Source organism: Giraffa tippelskirchi, chromosome 5 (genome assembly GCF_054371585.1).
Source record: "Giraffa tippelskirchi isolate mGirTip1 chromosome 5, T2T-mGirTip1v1.2.pri, whole genome shotgun sequence".
NCBI lineage: Eukaryota > Metazoa > Chordata > Mammalia > Artiodactyla > Giraffidae > Giraffa > Giraffa tippelskirchi.
In genome coordinates this window covers 40,293,649-40,310,889 of record NC_137279.1, presented here as the reverse complement: position 1 = coordinate 40,310,889, position 17,241 = coordinate 40,293,649, and the positions used below count along the sequence as shown (strand labels likewise).

The 17,241-nt window shown below is 42.7% G+C and overlaps 1 protein-coding gene and 1 long non-coding RNA gene across 7 annotated transcripts in view; one reads left to right on the top strand and one right to left on the bottom strand.

The window, feature by feature from the left end:
- LOC145505996 (uncharacterized) overlaps window positions 1-17,241 on the bottom strand; it is a 191,826-nt gene that overhangs the window by 78,949 nt on the left and 95,636 nt on the right. The window lies entirely within an intron of this gene.
- The window catches only part of FMO4 (flavin containing dimethylaniline monoxygenase 4), a 36,918-nt gene that overhangs the window by 7,628 nt on the left and 12,049 nt on the right, over window positions 1-17,241 (top strand). For 5 of the 6 annotated variants that reach the window (XM_081489511.1, XM_081489514.1, XM_081489509.1 and 2 more), the window contains 4 exons: window positions 574-736; window positions 13,850-13,992; window positions 15,106-15,305; window positions 16,697-17,049. In XM_081489511.1, the coding sequence (XP_081345637.1) occupies window positions 574-736; window positions 13,850-13,992; window positions 15,106-15,305; window positions 16,697-17,049 (859 nt within the window). Of the gene's footprint in view, window positions 1-573; window positions 737-13,849; window positions 13,993-15,105; window positions 15,306-15,569; window positions 15,579-16,696; window positions 17,050-17,241 lie in introns of all 6 variants that reach the window. The other variant, XM_081489510.1, reaches the window with a different exon arrangement.

The window sequence follows — 17,241 nt, the reverse complement described above, 5'->3', positions numbered from 1 at the left end:
AGAAATAACTAGAAGTCTGAACCACAGAAATTATAATGGGTCAAAACTCATTTTCCTAAATTCTTCCAACATTCAGTATTTTAACTCATCATCTTCTCACCAGAAATAAAAACTGAATGTTTATTCCTTGCAGTGAAGTCATTCAGATGTTTTGGGTCCTAATCTTTATGACCACTTTTGAGATTTTGCACAAATTATTTAACTTCTCTGAAAGTGAAAGTGAAGTCGCTCAGTCGTGTCCGACTCTTTGCGACCCCATGGACTGTAGCCTACCACGCTCCTCCATCCATGGGATTTTTCCAGGCAAGAGTACTGGAGTGGATTGCCATTTCCTTCTCCTGAGGATCTTCCCGACCCAGGGATAGAACCCGAGTCGCCCGCCTTGTAGGCAGACGCTTTACTGTCTGAGCCACCAGACGGTATCTTCTAGGGAGAAGATAAACCAATATTGAAAGGCCTTCTAACATGAGACTCACTTGACCCATGTGAAATAACAAACATGGTTACCATACAGTCATTGCATGAAGTCCCAAGATGACTGGTGGAAAATGAGTGTCTGTCTTTTACTTTCAGACCACCGTGTGCAGCATAACAAAGCGTCCTGACTTCTCTGAAACTGGTCAATGGGATGTTGTCACAGAGACAGAGGGGAGGCAGGACAGAGCTGTCTTTGATGCTGTCATGGTTTGCACTGGACACTTCCTGAATCCCCATTTACCTCTGGAGTCATTTCCTGGTGAGTCATTTCTACTTGAAACCATGCCTGCTCTTCCGGGTTCTACTGGAAGTTACTGATTTGTAATTGGAAATACTTTCTCATGATTCTAGACAACTTTATGTCCACCCTCAGAAATAATATTACCAAATAACTTTGAAAGACTGAAGCACTATACAGGTGTCAGGGTTTATTATGTACTTATAAATATAAATGCTGATGTTATCATTTAAGTTTTATCATGCCTGTCTGATTCAAGTTTAGTGATCACATAGGGCTCAAAACCATCAGATCTGTCATGAAAAAGGAGAGGCTTTAAATTTTATCATTAAATTACAGGTCATTTGAATCAGAAGTGAACTGAAATTCAATAACTTAAAGGAAGTGACAATATAAGGAAATTTGACAGAATTTTTTTCAGGAACTAGCCTAGAAATTATACATATAAAGAAATATTATCACCCTTCAAGATTGTCATTACAGACTTCCTTAGTGGTCCAGTGGTTGGGAATCTGCCTGCCAATGCAGGGGAATGGATTTGATCCCTGCTCCAGGAATATCCCATGTGCTGCGGGGCAACTAAAAGCCCACACACCACAACTACTGAAGCCCATGCATCCAAAGCCCAGGCTCCACAAGCGAAGCCACCACAATGAGAAGCCTGTGCACCGCATCTAGATAGTAGCCACTCTCACCGCAACTAGAGAAAGCCCACCCGCAGCAATGAAGATCCAGTGCAGCCAAAAATAAAATTAATTAGTTAACAAAAAAATCATCACAATAATAATCCATCCACCTCCTAAACTATCCACACAAAGCAATTTTAGAAATTCCCCTTTGTAAATGCTTTTGATTCAATAGCACATTCTTTTTAATGTACTCACAATTGGCAAAACTCCATCTTTTGAGGTCAAGTGAGGATTACTAAAATATAGTAAAGCTACTCTTTTTCTGTTACTTATAAGTGGCCCTAAAGGCAGTGGAGTATGAATTTTTGAAACTTCTCTGAGGAATTAAAAGAATTGATAAGAAAGGAAGATGTAAAGAACAAAGTTTGCAAACCTTAGCCAATAAAAAAATGAAATAAATCTGATGCACATTATCTCAAATTAACAAGGTATTCTATTTTTTAAATGTGTTAGGGATCGAGGGATACTTCAATATACAATTTTGCAAAGAAGCAATATTGTAAATGGTGGGTCAGCTTCAGGCTTGCTGCTAATCTAGGGGCTAAACAGACAATCACCTGGTACTAAAGGAATATATAATTGACTCATAACAATGTTTCTATGGGGAAAACTTGACTTCAGAGAGGTAGGGGAGGAATTATTGTAATAGAAATATTGAGGTCCCCCTCTATTTTACCCTAAAACCCAGATATTGGCGAAGGAAGAAACTCACACATACAGATTTTAGAGACTTGTCCTGAGGGGGGGTTGGGTTTATGACCAGACTATAGAAGAGTCTGTTACCTGGGACAGCAAGACAGATAATCCCAATTTCCTCTGTGTTTCCAGAGTGAGGTACCTCGGTGAGTGGATATGGTGTAAGGTTTCTGGGAAGTTCCGGTTTGCTGAGTCGGACACAACTCAGCAACCAAACAATAACAACAATGGTTCCCTGCAGACAATGGCCCTGGATAAGTAGCATTTAGTGTAATGGTCATGAACAAAGTTCTGGATCCAGACCTTGTGCTGTTTGCATAATCTTGGATAAACATAACCTGTCTAAGCCTCAGCAAAGTGGAAATACAAATTCCCATTTCAGAATATTGATGAGGATTAAATGTGAAATACTATGAAATATAGCCCCAAAGGAAAAAATAACCCAAAATATTGCACATAGTTGGTGAATGGCAGGCAGAAACAGAATGTAAATCTGTTTCCTGTGTGCAGATTCTAAGATTTGACACTGATACAACAGGGCCTCCTCATACTTGGGCTGCTGCTGCTGCTGCTAAGTCGCTTCAGTCGTGTCCGATTCTGTGCGACCCCATAGACGGCAGCCCACCAGGCTCCCCCGTCCCTGGGATTCTCCAGGCAAGAACACTGGAGTGGGTTGCCATTTCCTTCTCCAGTGCATGACAGTGAAAAGTGAAAGTGAAATCGCTCAGTCGTGTCCGACTCTTAGCAACCCCATGGACTGCAGCCTACCAGGCTCCTCTGTCCATGGGATTTTCCAGGCACGAGTACTGGAGTGGGTTGCCATTGCCTTCTCCACATACTTGAGCTAGACCAATACAACCATGAGACCCTAAAATCTAATAAATAATTTTGGCTCCTTCTTGGGTCCTTCAAAACATTATATGACAAACATGATTGTTTCCCAGAACATTGGCTTGCTTTATTACTGTTGTTGCTTTTGTTTTAGATATTTTAAAATACCAAGTGGGAAAAAGGGGGTGGGATGAATTGGGAGATTGAAATTGACATATATACACTATTGATACTATATATAAAACAGATAACTAATGAGAACCTACACATAGCTCAGGGAACTCTCCTCTTACTCTATCCTCTGTGGTGACTTAAATGGGAAGGAAATCCAAAAAGGAGGGGTATATGTATATGTATAGCTGATTTGGGCTTCCCAGGTGACACTAGTGGTAAAGAACCCGCCTGCCAGTGCAGGAGACATAAGAGACATGGGTTCTATCTCTGGGTCAGGAAGATCCCCGGAGGAAGGCATGGCAAACTACTCCAGTATTCTTGCCTGGGAAGTTTCACGGACAGAGAAGCCTGGCGGGCTACAGTTCATGGGGCAACTGAGTGACTTTCACGTGACATGACATAGCTGATTCACTTTGCTGTAAGGTAGAAACTAACAACATTGTAAAGCAACTATACTCCAATAAAAATTGTTATAAACAAAATTTAAAAATAAAACAGTATAATACAGAGCCCACAATAAACTCTCTGTAAACAACAGCTACTACTGTTATGAATCATGACCTTTTTTGTACGTTATTATCCACTATCTGAAAATTGCTTGAAAGAAACATGTGATTCCTCAGATTAAGAAGTGTTTCTCCCTCTTAGTTAAGTTATAACCCTGGCCTCAGTTATAACCTCAAAGAGCTGGAGCTTCCCAGAGCCCACACGGGAATCACAGGACAGGGAGCACAAAGTCCAGTTCTGCAGGTCACCTCTCATCATTCTTCCCTCTCCCACACTCAGAAGTTGTGTAAGAGTGACTCTTTAAACACACATCAGTTGTAATCATTCAGTTCATTTCAGTTCAGTTCAGTTCAGTTCAGTCGCTCAGTCATGTCCGACTCTTTGTGACCCCATGAATCGCAGCACGCCAGGCCTCCCTGTCCATCACCAACTCCTGGAGTTTACCTAAACCCATGTCCATCGAGTCGGTGATGCCATCCAGCCATCTCATCCTCTGTCATCCCCTTCTCCTTCTGCCCCCAATCCTTCCCAGCGTTAGGGTCTTTCCCAATGAGTCAACTCTTCGCATGAAGTGGCCAAAGTATTGGGGTTTCAGCTTCAACATCAGTCCTTCCAATGAACACCCAGGACTGATCTCCATTAGTTACAGATTAATGATCACAAATGCCTAGTTATATTTAATCAAGTATTAATAAATGTCACTGAACTTTGTCAGTGGTGTACATGGACTTCAAATACCTGGTCTTCCTTCTCGTAAGGTAGTCGCTAAGCATTTTCCAACACATAACATTAGGGGAATAAGTATAAGATGAATAAACCACAGTAGCAAAGTACTCCAGAGATATTTGGTGACAAGGCAAACCAAGCCTTACACCCCTCAGCAGACTCCCTTTTTCTGAATTAGTTGTTTTGATTTACCAAATAGATTCCTTTGGAGGGAAGGGCAATGCATTATTGACATAATCAGACATGATTATGACATCAATCATGACATGATTCAGAATTACCTATGCATGCTACACTTTTTCTTGGGTGCCCTACTCAAGTAGGCAATTATGGAGAATCTATTATTTGAAAAGCATTGTGTTAGGTACATACAAAATCTATGAACCAAGGTCGAGCCTTCAGCAAGCTTCTCTCCAGCCAAACCCCAGTAAATGGCTTGAAGCCCCACTCTCTAATGCATTTGGGGCACAGGCTTTTCCCTCTTCTTGAAACTCTCTAGTGCTTCGCTTTTTTAATCATCTTTCTAATGGCATTCTTTGGAAAAAAAAAAAAATTCATCTCCTCCAGGATGCCTGCCCTGGTTCAGTCCAGGCTGATGCCCCATTGGAGCTATTGTAACACCCTCTGTTCTGTGAAGCAGTATAGTAGCATGCTTGTTAGCTGAGCTCCATGGGCAGATGACCTGACTTCTCCAGGCACTGCTACTTACTGTATGGCCTTGGGCGAGTTGCTTAACCTCTCTGTGCCTTTCTCTCAGCATTAGTAAAACTGAATCATAATATCGTTCACCTTGTAGGGTTGTTGTGAGGTTTAAATTAATTAACATATATAAAGTCCTTAGCAGAGTGTCTGGGACTTGCTAGTTAAGAGCTGAATAAATGTTAGTTAGCTATTGTCTATTTACCTATTTCTTGCTCAAGGATGAACTCCTTGAGCTTAGAGACTGCCTTTTATCCTCACATCTCCTAAGCCTAAAACAGGAAATAGTGCCTTGAGTTGTACAATGTTGAAAGTATAGGTCATGTAAGGTACAGTTATTAACCCATTGTGTTTTGCCTCGTAATGTGCCTGCAGGACTCATCTGTGGGGCTTGTCCTTCTCCTGCCCTTGGTTGCAATTGCAGGCCATTCCCACCAATTTTCTGCTCACTCATAAATAATAAAAAGTCCTCTGTCATCTTTTTTTTTTTCGTCTATGCTACACAGCATGCAGAATCTTAGTTCCTTAACAAGGGGCAGGGATCAAACCCATGCCCCCTGTAGTGGAAGCACAGAGTCCTAACCACTGGACCTCCAAGGAATTCCCCCAACTTCTCATTTTTATAACTGAAATATTCTATGTTGTGTGATAGTAAAAACTTGCGGTTACCTGTAATGGTGAGGTTTCTCTCCTTCCTCAGCTGATGCCTGCTTTGTGCTGACTCTGGCCGTGGGAAAGAGATGGTGTGCTTGGTTACTCTCTTCCTCTGACAGTTCCTCTCTGTTCCTCTCTGACTCTCTTCCACCTGCAAGTACTTTGCCCACCTGCTCCAGTCTCTGGCACTTCCAGAACTGAAGTCAGGGGAAGGACATGAAGAAGTACAGGGGCAGGAAAGTTCTTTACTGACTGGCACCAATGAGGTGCTAGTTCTCTCAGGCCTTGGGGGTGTTTAAGATCCATGCTTTGTGGGGTTCTCTCCAAGGCTCTACTCCAGAGACTGGCCAGCCCCACTACTAGGGATCTCTCAGTGCAGCCCCTGTTAATAGACCAAGCACTCTGGGGCTGCCCAGTTGACAAGTCCTTCAACCCTAGCTCCTCCCCGGGTCATCTCCATACAAACTAGGTTAAGGTCTCATTGCCAGTCCAGATGGCTATGTGCAAAGTCCCTTTAAACTGTCATCAGACAGGCTCTCTCCTATATAGCTTTCATCTGGTCCACATGAAACATGCATTCCACACTGTCAGCAGTTAAATGAAAAACTTGCTACCAGTGCAGCAAGTTTTTCCACCACCCCTTGCAGGCAATTGCTGTCACAACCTGTCAAGCATGGGTCACACACCAGTCTCTGTGCTCCATAGATTCCAACGGTCGAGGTCACACAGGTGTCTCCCAGAAGCCCCTCAAATCTGGCTTCATGTCAAGGGGACCGAAAATGCAACAGCACTTTAAATCCTTTCCTGAAAATCTCCTATTTCCAACCTCTGGCCACTTCAACTCAATCCTTGAAAGTGAGTAAGGGGCCAAGGATCACATAACTGGTCTGCATACACCTTCTTTGCAAATTCTGCCTAGCTGGTTTAGCAGGGCCCTAGAAATGTGGCAACTATTGCATTTAGTTTTCAGCTTTGGGGTCCTCAGCAGGCAAAGACTCCCAATTAAAACACTGTGTTTTACATAGTAGCTCTTCAATAAATGTAATTGAGTAAATGAATGAATCAGTGACTAGAGAATGATAAGGTGAGGAGACAGTTGCAAAGGTACTTGAAGAATTAGGGTGAGAGGCTGAGGAGTCCTCTAAAGTGCAGAGCCCCCCTTTCTGATTCTTTGTCGTCTCACCGATCAGTGGGTCTGAAGGTCGCTGGCCCCATGGCTGTTGTTCCCTATGCCACATCTCATAATTTCCATTGCAGCCTCTGTGACCACTGACCCTTTCTAGCTGGTCCCCAAGAAGGGTCCTCCTGCCTGGTGTTGCTTGGAGCCTAGAGACCAAATTCAGTTCAGAAGCACAGGAGGCTTTCCTCTTTGATTGGAGAATGGAGAGGAGTGCGATCTGGCTCTAGAGAATAGCTCTCCAGGAACAATCGTGGGCAGGGCTGCTTTGTAGTGTTCTGTAGTGGGGAGGGGGCAGAGTTCTCACCAGACAGGTGCAGGTGTGATGTTCACTCTCCAGCTCCAGATTGCAGGGCTGAGCAGCGTTCCTGCACGAGGCCCACCACCGCCAACATTTTGAATTCAGTGACGTGCACACGCTTCTGCATACACCCCGGTGCTGAGGAATCTGCAGTTTAGTAGGAGTGTGTTAGTCACTCAGTCATGTCCAACTCTGTGTGACCCCATGGACTGTAGCCCAATAGGCTCCTCTGGCCATGGGATTCTCCAGGCAAGAATACTGGAGTGGGTTGCCATGCCCTCCTCCAGGGTATCTTCCGGACCCAGGGATAGAACCAGGGTCTCCCACATTGCAGGCAGATTCTTTACCATCTGAGCCACTGGAGAAACCCTTTTCATACTAGGGACTCGGGTCTAAAGGGCCAGGTGTGAGGCCTCTGCATGTGGCACCCTGTGAGCAAGTAACACTAGACTAAGCATAAAGGAGAAGAAAACAAGATTAGACTTTATCACCCAGAATGGGCTCTGCCAACCACACATCCCTCCTCTGTCTTTTGTCCTGTTCCTCATCCTTGAGGGGCATTAGGGGCTCAGATCTGTCTTCTGTGATTGCTTCCTGTTAATTCCAAGCATCCTCACCACCCCGAGTAGAGGACCAGAGCTTCTTCCCAGCTGCCTTTTTAGATGTGTTGACGGTCACCAGGCCTCAACCCTAACTGTTCATATCACTGAGCGACAATTTGTCTAACCTTTTGGAGACAGAGGACACCAGACAATTTAACATACATAGCCCAAGTATTAACAAGAGCAAATTTTTCCTAAAAATGCAAGTATCTAGGTCTTTTGCCTGTAGGCAGGCATCCCCCAATGTGGAGGCTCACTGCTGTGGCCTGAGTTTTCCTGGCCACACTTTGTTGTTTTCAGGTCAGAGAGAGGTTCAATTGAGTAGTCGGGTTGCTGCGGGGGTAGGGGGGGTGGGGGGGTGGTCGTCTGTTGCCCCAGGGTGTCCTTCCACAGGTTGGGGCTCGGGAACCTCTTCACTCAAGGGTGATGTGCCCACAGGGTGATCCCTTGCAACTTTAGGGCAGAGTGTGGGTGTTAGGATCACCATGTGGGGTCTCTTCCCCTTAGGACTGAGCTGGTCTTGCAGGCTGCTGGTTTTCCAGGTTTTTAGGTGCACCCAGTCTCTTAACCAGAATGGGTAGAGAGCCAGGTCAGTGGGTGGGGTAATCACCTGTTTACCTACCTGGAGGGCATACTTGACTTGTTCCATTTCAAGTTAAGGTTTCCCTTCTCTGGGTCTTGGCGGGTGGGGAGGGGGTAGTGGGTGGGTCTACCACATAGGAGTTCAAATGCATTTAACTCTAACTTATCCCTTGGGGCTAACCACATAGGGAGTGAGGCAATTGGAAGCTACCCAATCCAGTTTTCTTGAGCTTCCTGACACAGCTTGGCTAAGGCCCATTTCAAGCTCTTTAAATCTTTCTACTCTCTCCAATAATTAAGGCCTCCTAGCTAAAAGCAGGGTCTGCCCATGGCACTCATTATCCCTTTCATCACTTGAGACACAAGTGCTGGATCATTATTGCTTAGAAAGCACCCTGGGAGCCCAAATCTGGCAATTACTTCTGTTAATAATGCTTCTATGTGTGTATGCTCAGTTGCTCAGTCATGTCTGACTCTTTGCAGGCCCAGAGACTAAAGCCCGCCAGGCTCTTCTGTCCATGGAATTTTCCAGATAAGAATACTGGAGCAGGTTGCCATTTCCTACTCCAGGGGACCTTCCTGACCCAGTGATCGAACCCACGTCTCTCGTGCCTCCTGCATTGGCAGGCGGATTCTTTACCACTACTGCCACCTGGGGAGCCCTAATAATGCTTCTATCCACCCAGAAAAAGAGTCTACTTGCACCAAGAGATACCTGGAATTGCTGGGTACTCTCGCCATGACAGTGAAATCAGCCTGCCAGTCTTCCCCAGAATATGTTCCTCTGGTCTGAACAGGCCTTATCTGGGGACCTCTGAGGGATCTGGTGTTGGGGTTGTTCATTGTGCAGATGGGGCAGGTCTCAAGTATCTGACTGATTATACTTCTCGTGCCAGAAGTGACCATGAACTCAGAGAATGAATTATATACCCATAGTGAGTTCCTTATATACCTGTAGTACGAGCCCCCCGATGGTTTGACAAGCTGTGGTTTGGGAAAAGAGCTATTGCTTATGTTCATTACCTAGCCACCCATGGCCTCCTAGATCTCTAGTGAATCCCCATTTCTAGGTGTGTCTAATTCTTCCTTTATGCAGATTGAGGAATAATTGGATGGATCCGGCCTTTGAGGTATGGGGGTGGGGGGGCGGGAATAGATGCCAGGTTATTGGTTCTGGAACAGTTGCCAGGTTATTGGTTCTGGGGCCACCCTTTGGGCAATTGCACTTGTCTTGTTTCCCTTTATTACCTCTGCATTCTTCTCCTGGTGACCTCTACAGTGAATCACTGCCACATTTTTTGAAGTTATGCTTCAATATGCTTAAGCCATTTTCACCTGTTTATTCTCTGCAGCAGACATGCCCCTTTGCTTCCAAATAGCCCCATGTGTGTAGGATGGCGTACACATCCTGTGTGAACACCAACGATCTTTCCTGTCCCAAATGCTCCAGCAAGGCCTTTTTGACAGAAGTCCCTGGGGTAGGCTTCTCACCTCTAAGACCTCCCAGGGTAGGCCTGGGAGGTCTCTGCCTATCCTGCCAGGCTTTTTCCTTCTCTCATAAAACTGCTCCCGTCCATGAATCATTCCTCTTTGGCATGTGGGAGAGGCTCATTTCCTAGGTCAGGGCAACTGGAATAGATCATGTCTATGGCTTCTATATAATCATGCTCCAGGGGCCCTGTTTCTGTGGGTAGCAGGGTAGCAGAATTTAGCCTGTCAGTTTTTTATGGTAACCACTGGATTGTCTAAAAGCATAGCTTGAACTTGAATTGACTTTCTGGGGACTAGCCAAAGTCTGAATCTGGCATGGAGTTCATATAGTGATCAGCTGACCAAATGTTAACTTCTCAGCTTCCTTTGGCCAGGTTGTAGTAACTGCTACTGCTGGGAGGCAAGGAAGCCACCTCTTAGCAGTTTGATCTAATTGTTTAGAAACATAAGCAACTACCTGAGTAAGGGGTCCCCAGTTTCTGAACAAATACCCCAAAGATGATTCCCCTTTATCTTATGAATGTAAAGGTCAAAGAATTTAGATAAATTTTGGAGACCCATAACAGGAGCCTGAAGTAATTGCATTTTCAGTTCTTGAAAGGTCTTTTCACATTCTGAATTGCATTAAAAAAATCATCATCCTTTCTTTTTAATTTTTCATAGAGTCCCAGCTATTAGACCACAGTTAGGAATCTAGACGTGGCAAAACCCAGCCATCCCCAGACAAACCCCTAAGCTGTCTTCTAGTTTTAGGAGGAGCAAGGCTGCCAGTGCTTTCTACACTTCTCTTACCTTCTGTAAGAATGAAGCCTAGGCAGGTCACCCTAGTGTGTTATTTGAGCCTTTTCCTTGGATACCTTATATCCTTTATCCCCCAGGTGGTTCAAGGTGGTTACAGTACTTTTGTCAAAGGCCTCCTCAGTAGGGCTGATGATCAGAATTTTGTCTACATTGGAGGAGGGTTCCCTCCTCCAGGTGTAGATCTTTTTTTTAGGTCTTTAGTTAAAGTCTACCCAAAGATAGTGGAGGAATTTTTGACCCTTTAAGGCAGGACTGCCCAGCAGTATTATTGTTTACAATGCATGTAAAGCATCTTTTAAATCTGATACAGAATTCCAAGTCCCAGGGGACAGCCGAGTAACCAGCAGTGTGTAGTATTAGAGACTACTACATGCATATCCTCGGTGGTTTCACTGATTGCCCCAAGGTCCTGTACCATATGTTATTTCCCATTGGGTGTCTTTAAGAGGAGAATGGAGGTACTAGATGCTGGTAGGCATATTCTAATAAGGCCCTGGACAGTTAGGCCACGTGACAGGGCAGTACCCAACAAGACTTCCCAATGGAGGAGGTACTGTTTTCTATTGGGCCATTTATATACACATTTTAGATGGATTATCATGGAACTGGCTCCTGCAGCTTACCCCACCCATCCTTGGGCTCAGACCTCAGATTTATTCCAAGGAGATTAACCTGCTCTGTCTGGAAAGGTTTGTCATCAGCCATTATTAACTTTATCATCTTGTGCCCTTTGTCTAAGGGGACACCAATCTCCAATTTGTTTCCCATTAGGTATATAGTAGCCCCCAATTTATTAAGATATCCCTTCCTGGCAGGAGTATGGGTTGTGTGGGAACATACAGGAAGGAGTGAGTGAGCCTATGTTTGTCCACTTTACACTCTGATGGTCCTATGAATACCCATTCGTGGGCCTTCCCTGATAGCCCCATAATTCTACATGTCTTGTGACTGAGTGTTCCTGATTTGATGTTCAGAACTGAGTAGGTAGCACCAGTGTCAGCTAAGAATTTGACAGGCTTTCTCCCTCTGTTGAATGTCCACTGGGGCTCCTGGGGGTCAGCTGGAGTGCCAGCTTAGCAGCTCCCTGCCCCCATCATTCTTCTTTTGTTCGGCATTCCCTTCCCATGACTCAGGATAAGTGGTAGTATAGATTTGGAGGCATTACCTGAAGCACCTGAAGGAATGCCAAAGGTTTTCTGTTGACTCTTGACTGATTTCCCTAATCTTATTCCAATGAACAGGTTTCTTTCCTACAGAAACATTCCTGAGTCAGGGGGCGATACCCAGAAACTTCCAGTTCTGCAGAATGCACCCTAATGAGCTGTCCTTCAGTATGGCAGACATTTGGTTCCCATAACTTAGATATTCTGTTTTGGATTTGTTTCAAACTATCAGGGGGAGCAGTTGAAGTGATCTGTTGGCACACAAATTCCACATGATTTGACACAGAAAGACTACAACTACTACTAAGACTTCCAGTTCAGAAAATTTGGAACCAGCACCAAACTGTTAATGGATTCCTCAAAAGACTAAAATGGGAGGCATCAAAATGGCATGGACTCCAATCTAACTGGGGGTTAGACTGACCCTTTTGAGTCAGTCCCCAACAATATTCCTGCCCCAAATCATTTGAGCCAATAAGAAATGAGACCAAGTCAGATCAAAAGCAAAAATAAGTTTTTTTCTCTCATCAGAGAATGGAGATGTGTGAGATTGTGCTCTCAAGAACATCTTTCCCCAACAGACCAGCTCTGGGGCTGCTTTATAGGCACCTCATCAGTAGGAAAGAGTGTGGAGTTCTTAAAGGTCAGGCATAGCCATGCTGCTCATGGCTCCAGATCGCAGTGCCAGGTGCAGCATCTCTGCCCGTGGTACCCTGCCACCATCTCAAATTGAGGCATCCTGCACAGCACTTCTGCACATGGTCTGCTGAGCTAAAGGATGAGGCACAGCCTTTTCATACTAGGAACTCTAGTCTGAAATGCTGGGTACAAGGCCTCTGCACAGGATATCCTATAAGCAAGTGAAACTAGACTAAGTACAAAGGAAAAGAAAAAGGTTAGACATTATTACTCAGATTCTACTTTTATCTCTTGGGAACTGTTAATGGACTTTGCCAGTGACAGCCACCACTGTAAATAGCTCTGCTTCCACTGTTACTACAATTCTTAGTTTTCTATGAACCCACAATTTATGTCTGTTATAGATGCCAATAAGATAACTACCAAAAAAAAAAATCAAGAGAAGAAATATTTGGTAGCCTTTTTCATATACAGTATATAAATATCATAATAGTGATATTTCTATTGACAGTGTTTGGAGCTTGAAAGATCAGTGAGAAATACAAATATAAATAACAAAAGAATAAAGTATAAATAAGCATACAGTATAATAAAACAGTAAGTGTATGTGTGCATGCTCATATGTGTCCAACTCTGCAATGCCATGAACTGCAGCACACCAGGCTCCTCTTTCCATGAGATTTCCCAGGCAAGAATACTGGAGTGGGTTGCCATTTCCTACTCCAGGGATCTTTCCAACCCAGGGATTGAACCCAAATTGGCAGGCAGATTCTTTACCACTGAGCCACCTGGAAAGCTCAATAAGTATGTAATAAAACACAAAGTAAAATAAGCGCTAAGTAACAAGCCTAAATAACAAGAATAATTATTTACATGAAAACATGCTACAAAATTTCTTTTTGCAAAAAAGGAGTTTTAATTCAATCCGTAAATATGTTATTAATGTATTCATAAATCACATTCTGATAGAATATACTGTTGGGTAAAATAAAGCATCAACAATTTATTGGGTTGTCCAGTAAGTTTGTGGGTTTTTCCATACAATCATACAGAAAAACCCAAATGAACTTGGCCAACCCAATGCTTCTTGTCTAGGATGTTCAGGGCCATGCATGAGATGTTTCTTATTATCGTCTGCAGTAAGCTTGATTTCCCTAAGTAATTGCTTTAAAATGGAACACACAGAAATATAAGTTCTCCTATGTTTTTAACAAGGCATACCAACATCTGGGCTTACAGTATCCAGTGGGCTAGCAGATGGTATGCTGATTCTACTTCCTGCAACTGGCAGCAGAAGCAAAGGGCTGCCATATTTCTGAGATGTCCCTTTTCCCAAAGATCCTATGCCTGCCAACTAAAGGAGTTATAACTCTAGATATTTCTGATCCCTCCTTCCCCTCAGGAATCCATAAGTTTAAAGGCCAGATCCTACACAGCCAAGAGTACAAGATCCCAGCTGGCTTTCAGGGCAAACGCATCTTAGTGATCGGTCTTGGAAACACTGGAGGAGACATTGCAGTGGAGCTTAGTCGAACCGCAGCTCAGGTACACCATCTCTGAATCTGCACGTCCACCCCTAGCATCACTTCTGGTGTCTGGAAGGTGATATTCAAAGGTATAAAACACACTGGCCAAAATATGTGGAAATTATGTGGAATTGCTGAATTCCACATTTGCTAAATTATGTGGAAACAGGGTAAATGGAAAAAGAAAATCTTGAAAATCCATAAAGCCTTTTGTGATGCATGCTTTACAGAACTGAACCATCTCCAAGAACGGTCGAGGAAAACTGTATGGATGCCAAACCACTAGGTATTTTTCAGAGGAGCTCCTGGAACAAAGTCAAATGGGCAAATTGCTCCGCCCACATCAACTATCTTTCTTTTACATACTCTCGTAGTAATTCTGGATAAACTCCCATATACAAAGAGGAAGGGGAGTTTGTTTTCTGAACATCTCCAAATGTTCAACTAGGAGTCAGATTTATACTTTGTTTTGAGGTAAAAGCACCTCTTACTTTGCCCAAGATGTATACACAATGGTTTTAGAAATCCCAAGCATAGGTTCACCAATTAGAAATCTATTCCACTTTATCATAAGTTATAGGACAAAGATTAGATGTGAAAATAGTAGATTTTTACTTAATTCAGCTAAAATTTCTATCTCAAAACTTTAAATTCCATATTATTTACGTAAAAAATTGCCAGATAAACAGCACATTTCTACTATTCTTTAAACATGATGAGAATATTTAACTGATACTTAGATTAGTCAAAGTGATTTACGAAAACAATGACAGCAGTTGGAATAACTAGTCATTTGTAGGTAGTGTTTGTCACTCAGTCACTCCTACTCTTTGCAACCCCATGGACTGTAGACCACCATGGAATTCTCCAGGCAAGAATACTGGAGCAGGCTGCTGTTCCCTTCTCCAGGGGATCTGCCTGACCCAGGGACCGAACCCCAGTCTCCTGCATTGCAGGCAGATTCTTTACCAACTGAGCCACCAGGGAAGCCCAGTCATTTGTAGATCTGTGTACAAATTCACTAGTCCTCTGTTGTTATAAGACCAGAATGTTATAAGACCATTTGAAATATATTAAAGAAAAATACTACAAAATGATGTACATGTATTTAGCCTTCTTGCCTTATTTTTAGGTACTTCTCAGTACTAGAACTGGTACCTGGGTTATCGGCCGCTCTTCAGATGGGGGCTACCCATTTAATATGATGGTTACAAGAAGACACCATAATTTTATTGCACAAGTTCTGCCTTCCTGTATTCTGAAGTGGATTCAAGAGAGGCACTTCAACAAAAGATTTGACCATGTGAATTACGGACTAAATATTACTAAGGGGTATTTAATTATATTTTTAATTAATGGTAAAGTTATTTAATCAATATTCCTCATTCTATTTAATTCAGAACTTAAAATGTTCAATAATTGTGACTTTGCCTTTGTTTATCCTTTTCTAAGCTTATTTTCTTAAGACAATGTCCATCAGTACCACAGAAGGTCTTGAAATAGGAGTATTTGTATGGTAGCAGACTAGTAAATGAAGAAAATGAAGGATGGAAACTTTATTTCCAGTTTGAAAATCAGGATTAAATTGGCCTTGAGTGTTCTCAGGTTGGCTACCATTCACAAGTAAATGACAGCACCAGTGAGTACAGATGGCCAGCTCTCACTAACCTTTAATAAATGTCCACACTGGCTGAATGATTAGAGGTATGAATTGCCAAAAGGAATTCCTAGAATTATATATTTTAATATACATCTGTATAGACCTACACATTGGCAAGGAAAAAGAAAACCTTGGAAATGCATAAAAAGTTATTAAATATGATTTTTATTAAATGCTTGACCCAAATATTTTTTCTTTGATAAGATGGCTTTCACTTATGGAAAAAAAATGAATAACAATGAATGATTGAATATATAAATTTTATAGACATCATGTCTGCTGCAATTAGGTAGCTGCTGCTGCTGCTGCTAAGTCGCTTCAGTCGTGTCCGACTCTGTGCGACCCCACAGATGGCAGCCTACCAGGCTCCGCCATCCCTGGGATTCTCCAGGCAAGAATACTGGAGTGGGTTGCCATTTCCTTCTCCAGTGCATGAAAGGGAAAAGTGAAAGTGAAGTTGCTCAGTCGTGTCTGACTCTTAGCAACCTCATGGACTGTAGCCTACCAGGCTCCTCCGTCCATGGGATTTTCCAGGCAAGAGTACTGGAGTGGGGTGCCATTGCCTTCTCTGGCAATTAGGTAGAATGATGTTCATAATGAAAATATGAAAATGTTCATAATGAAAATATGTTCACTATGAAAATCCATTAGTAAATAGGTATAATTTTTTTAATCCAAAAAGTTTTTTGCAATTTCCTCTTTGCTGAATGTCAATCCTTTGAGGCTTGGGTGATGTGAGATCCAAAACTGATTATCAAATGGATTGTCATATACTTGATCCTGACATTGCTCCAGAAATTAACTCCAAGAGAGAGAGAATTTTAAACCCCACAGGAAAAAATAGGTTCAGTCAGTTTCTACATGTCTTCTACTGGGAGCAGGAAAACAAAACTTGTTATAGAAACACCAAGTGACAACTTGAGAATTGACAACTTTGAATTAGACATTGGTCAATTTACTCCCTTGACTTGGCAGATAATTATTTTGAACTGACTAAATAAATAATTTGCTGAGTGTCTCATAAATATAGCTACAGTGAATAATTTTCTTCTCTGTGTCAAAGGAAAAAACCAAAACGTATTGTGAATGATGAGCTGCCAACCTGTATCCTCTGTGGGACAGTCACTATTAAAACCAGCGTGAAGGAGTTTACAGAAACCTCTGCTGTCTTTGAAGATGGGACAGTGGAAGAAAACATTGATGTTGTGATCTTCACTACAGGATACACATTTTCTTTTCCCTTTTTTGAAGAACCTCTCAAAACCCTTTGTACAAAAAAGATATTCCTATATAAGCTGGTCTTTCCCTCAAACCTAGAGAGGACAACACTAGCTATGATTGGCTTCATCAGCCTTACAGGATCCATCTTAGCAGGCACAGAGCTCCAAGCAAGATGGGCCACAAGAACATTCAAAGGTACCTGGACTCTACTTAAAGCCCTATGTGAACAACTGAGTCTTGAAATCAGTCCCCTGAGATTTATCTAAAATCCAACAAATGTGAGCTAAAGTACCATAAAATATCCAAAAAAAAATGTAATGAAGAATTAATTTTGTAGTTATGTAATATTATGGTGACTGTGCTTGTATCACTAATGTGAGTGGGAAA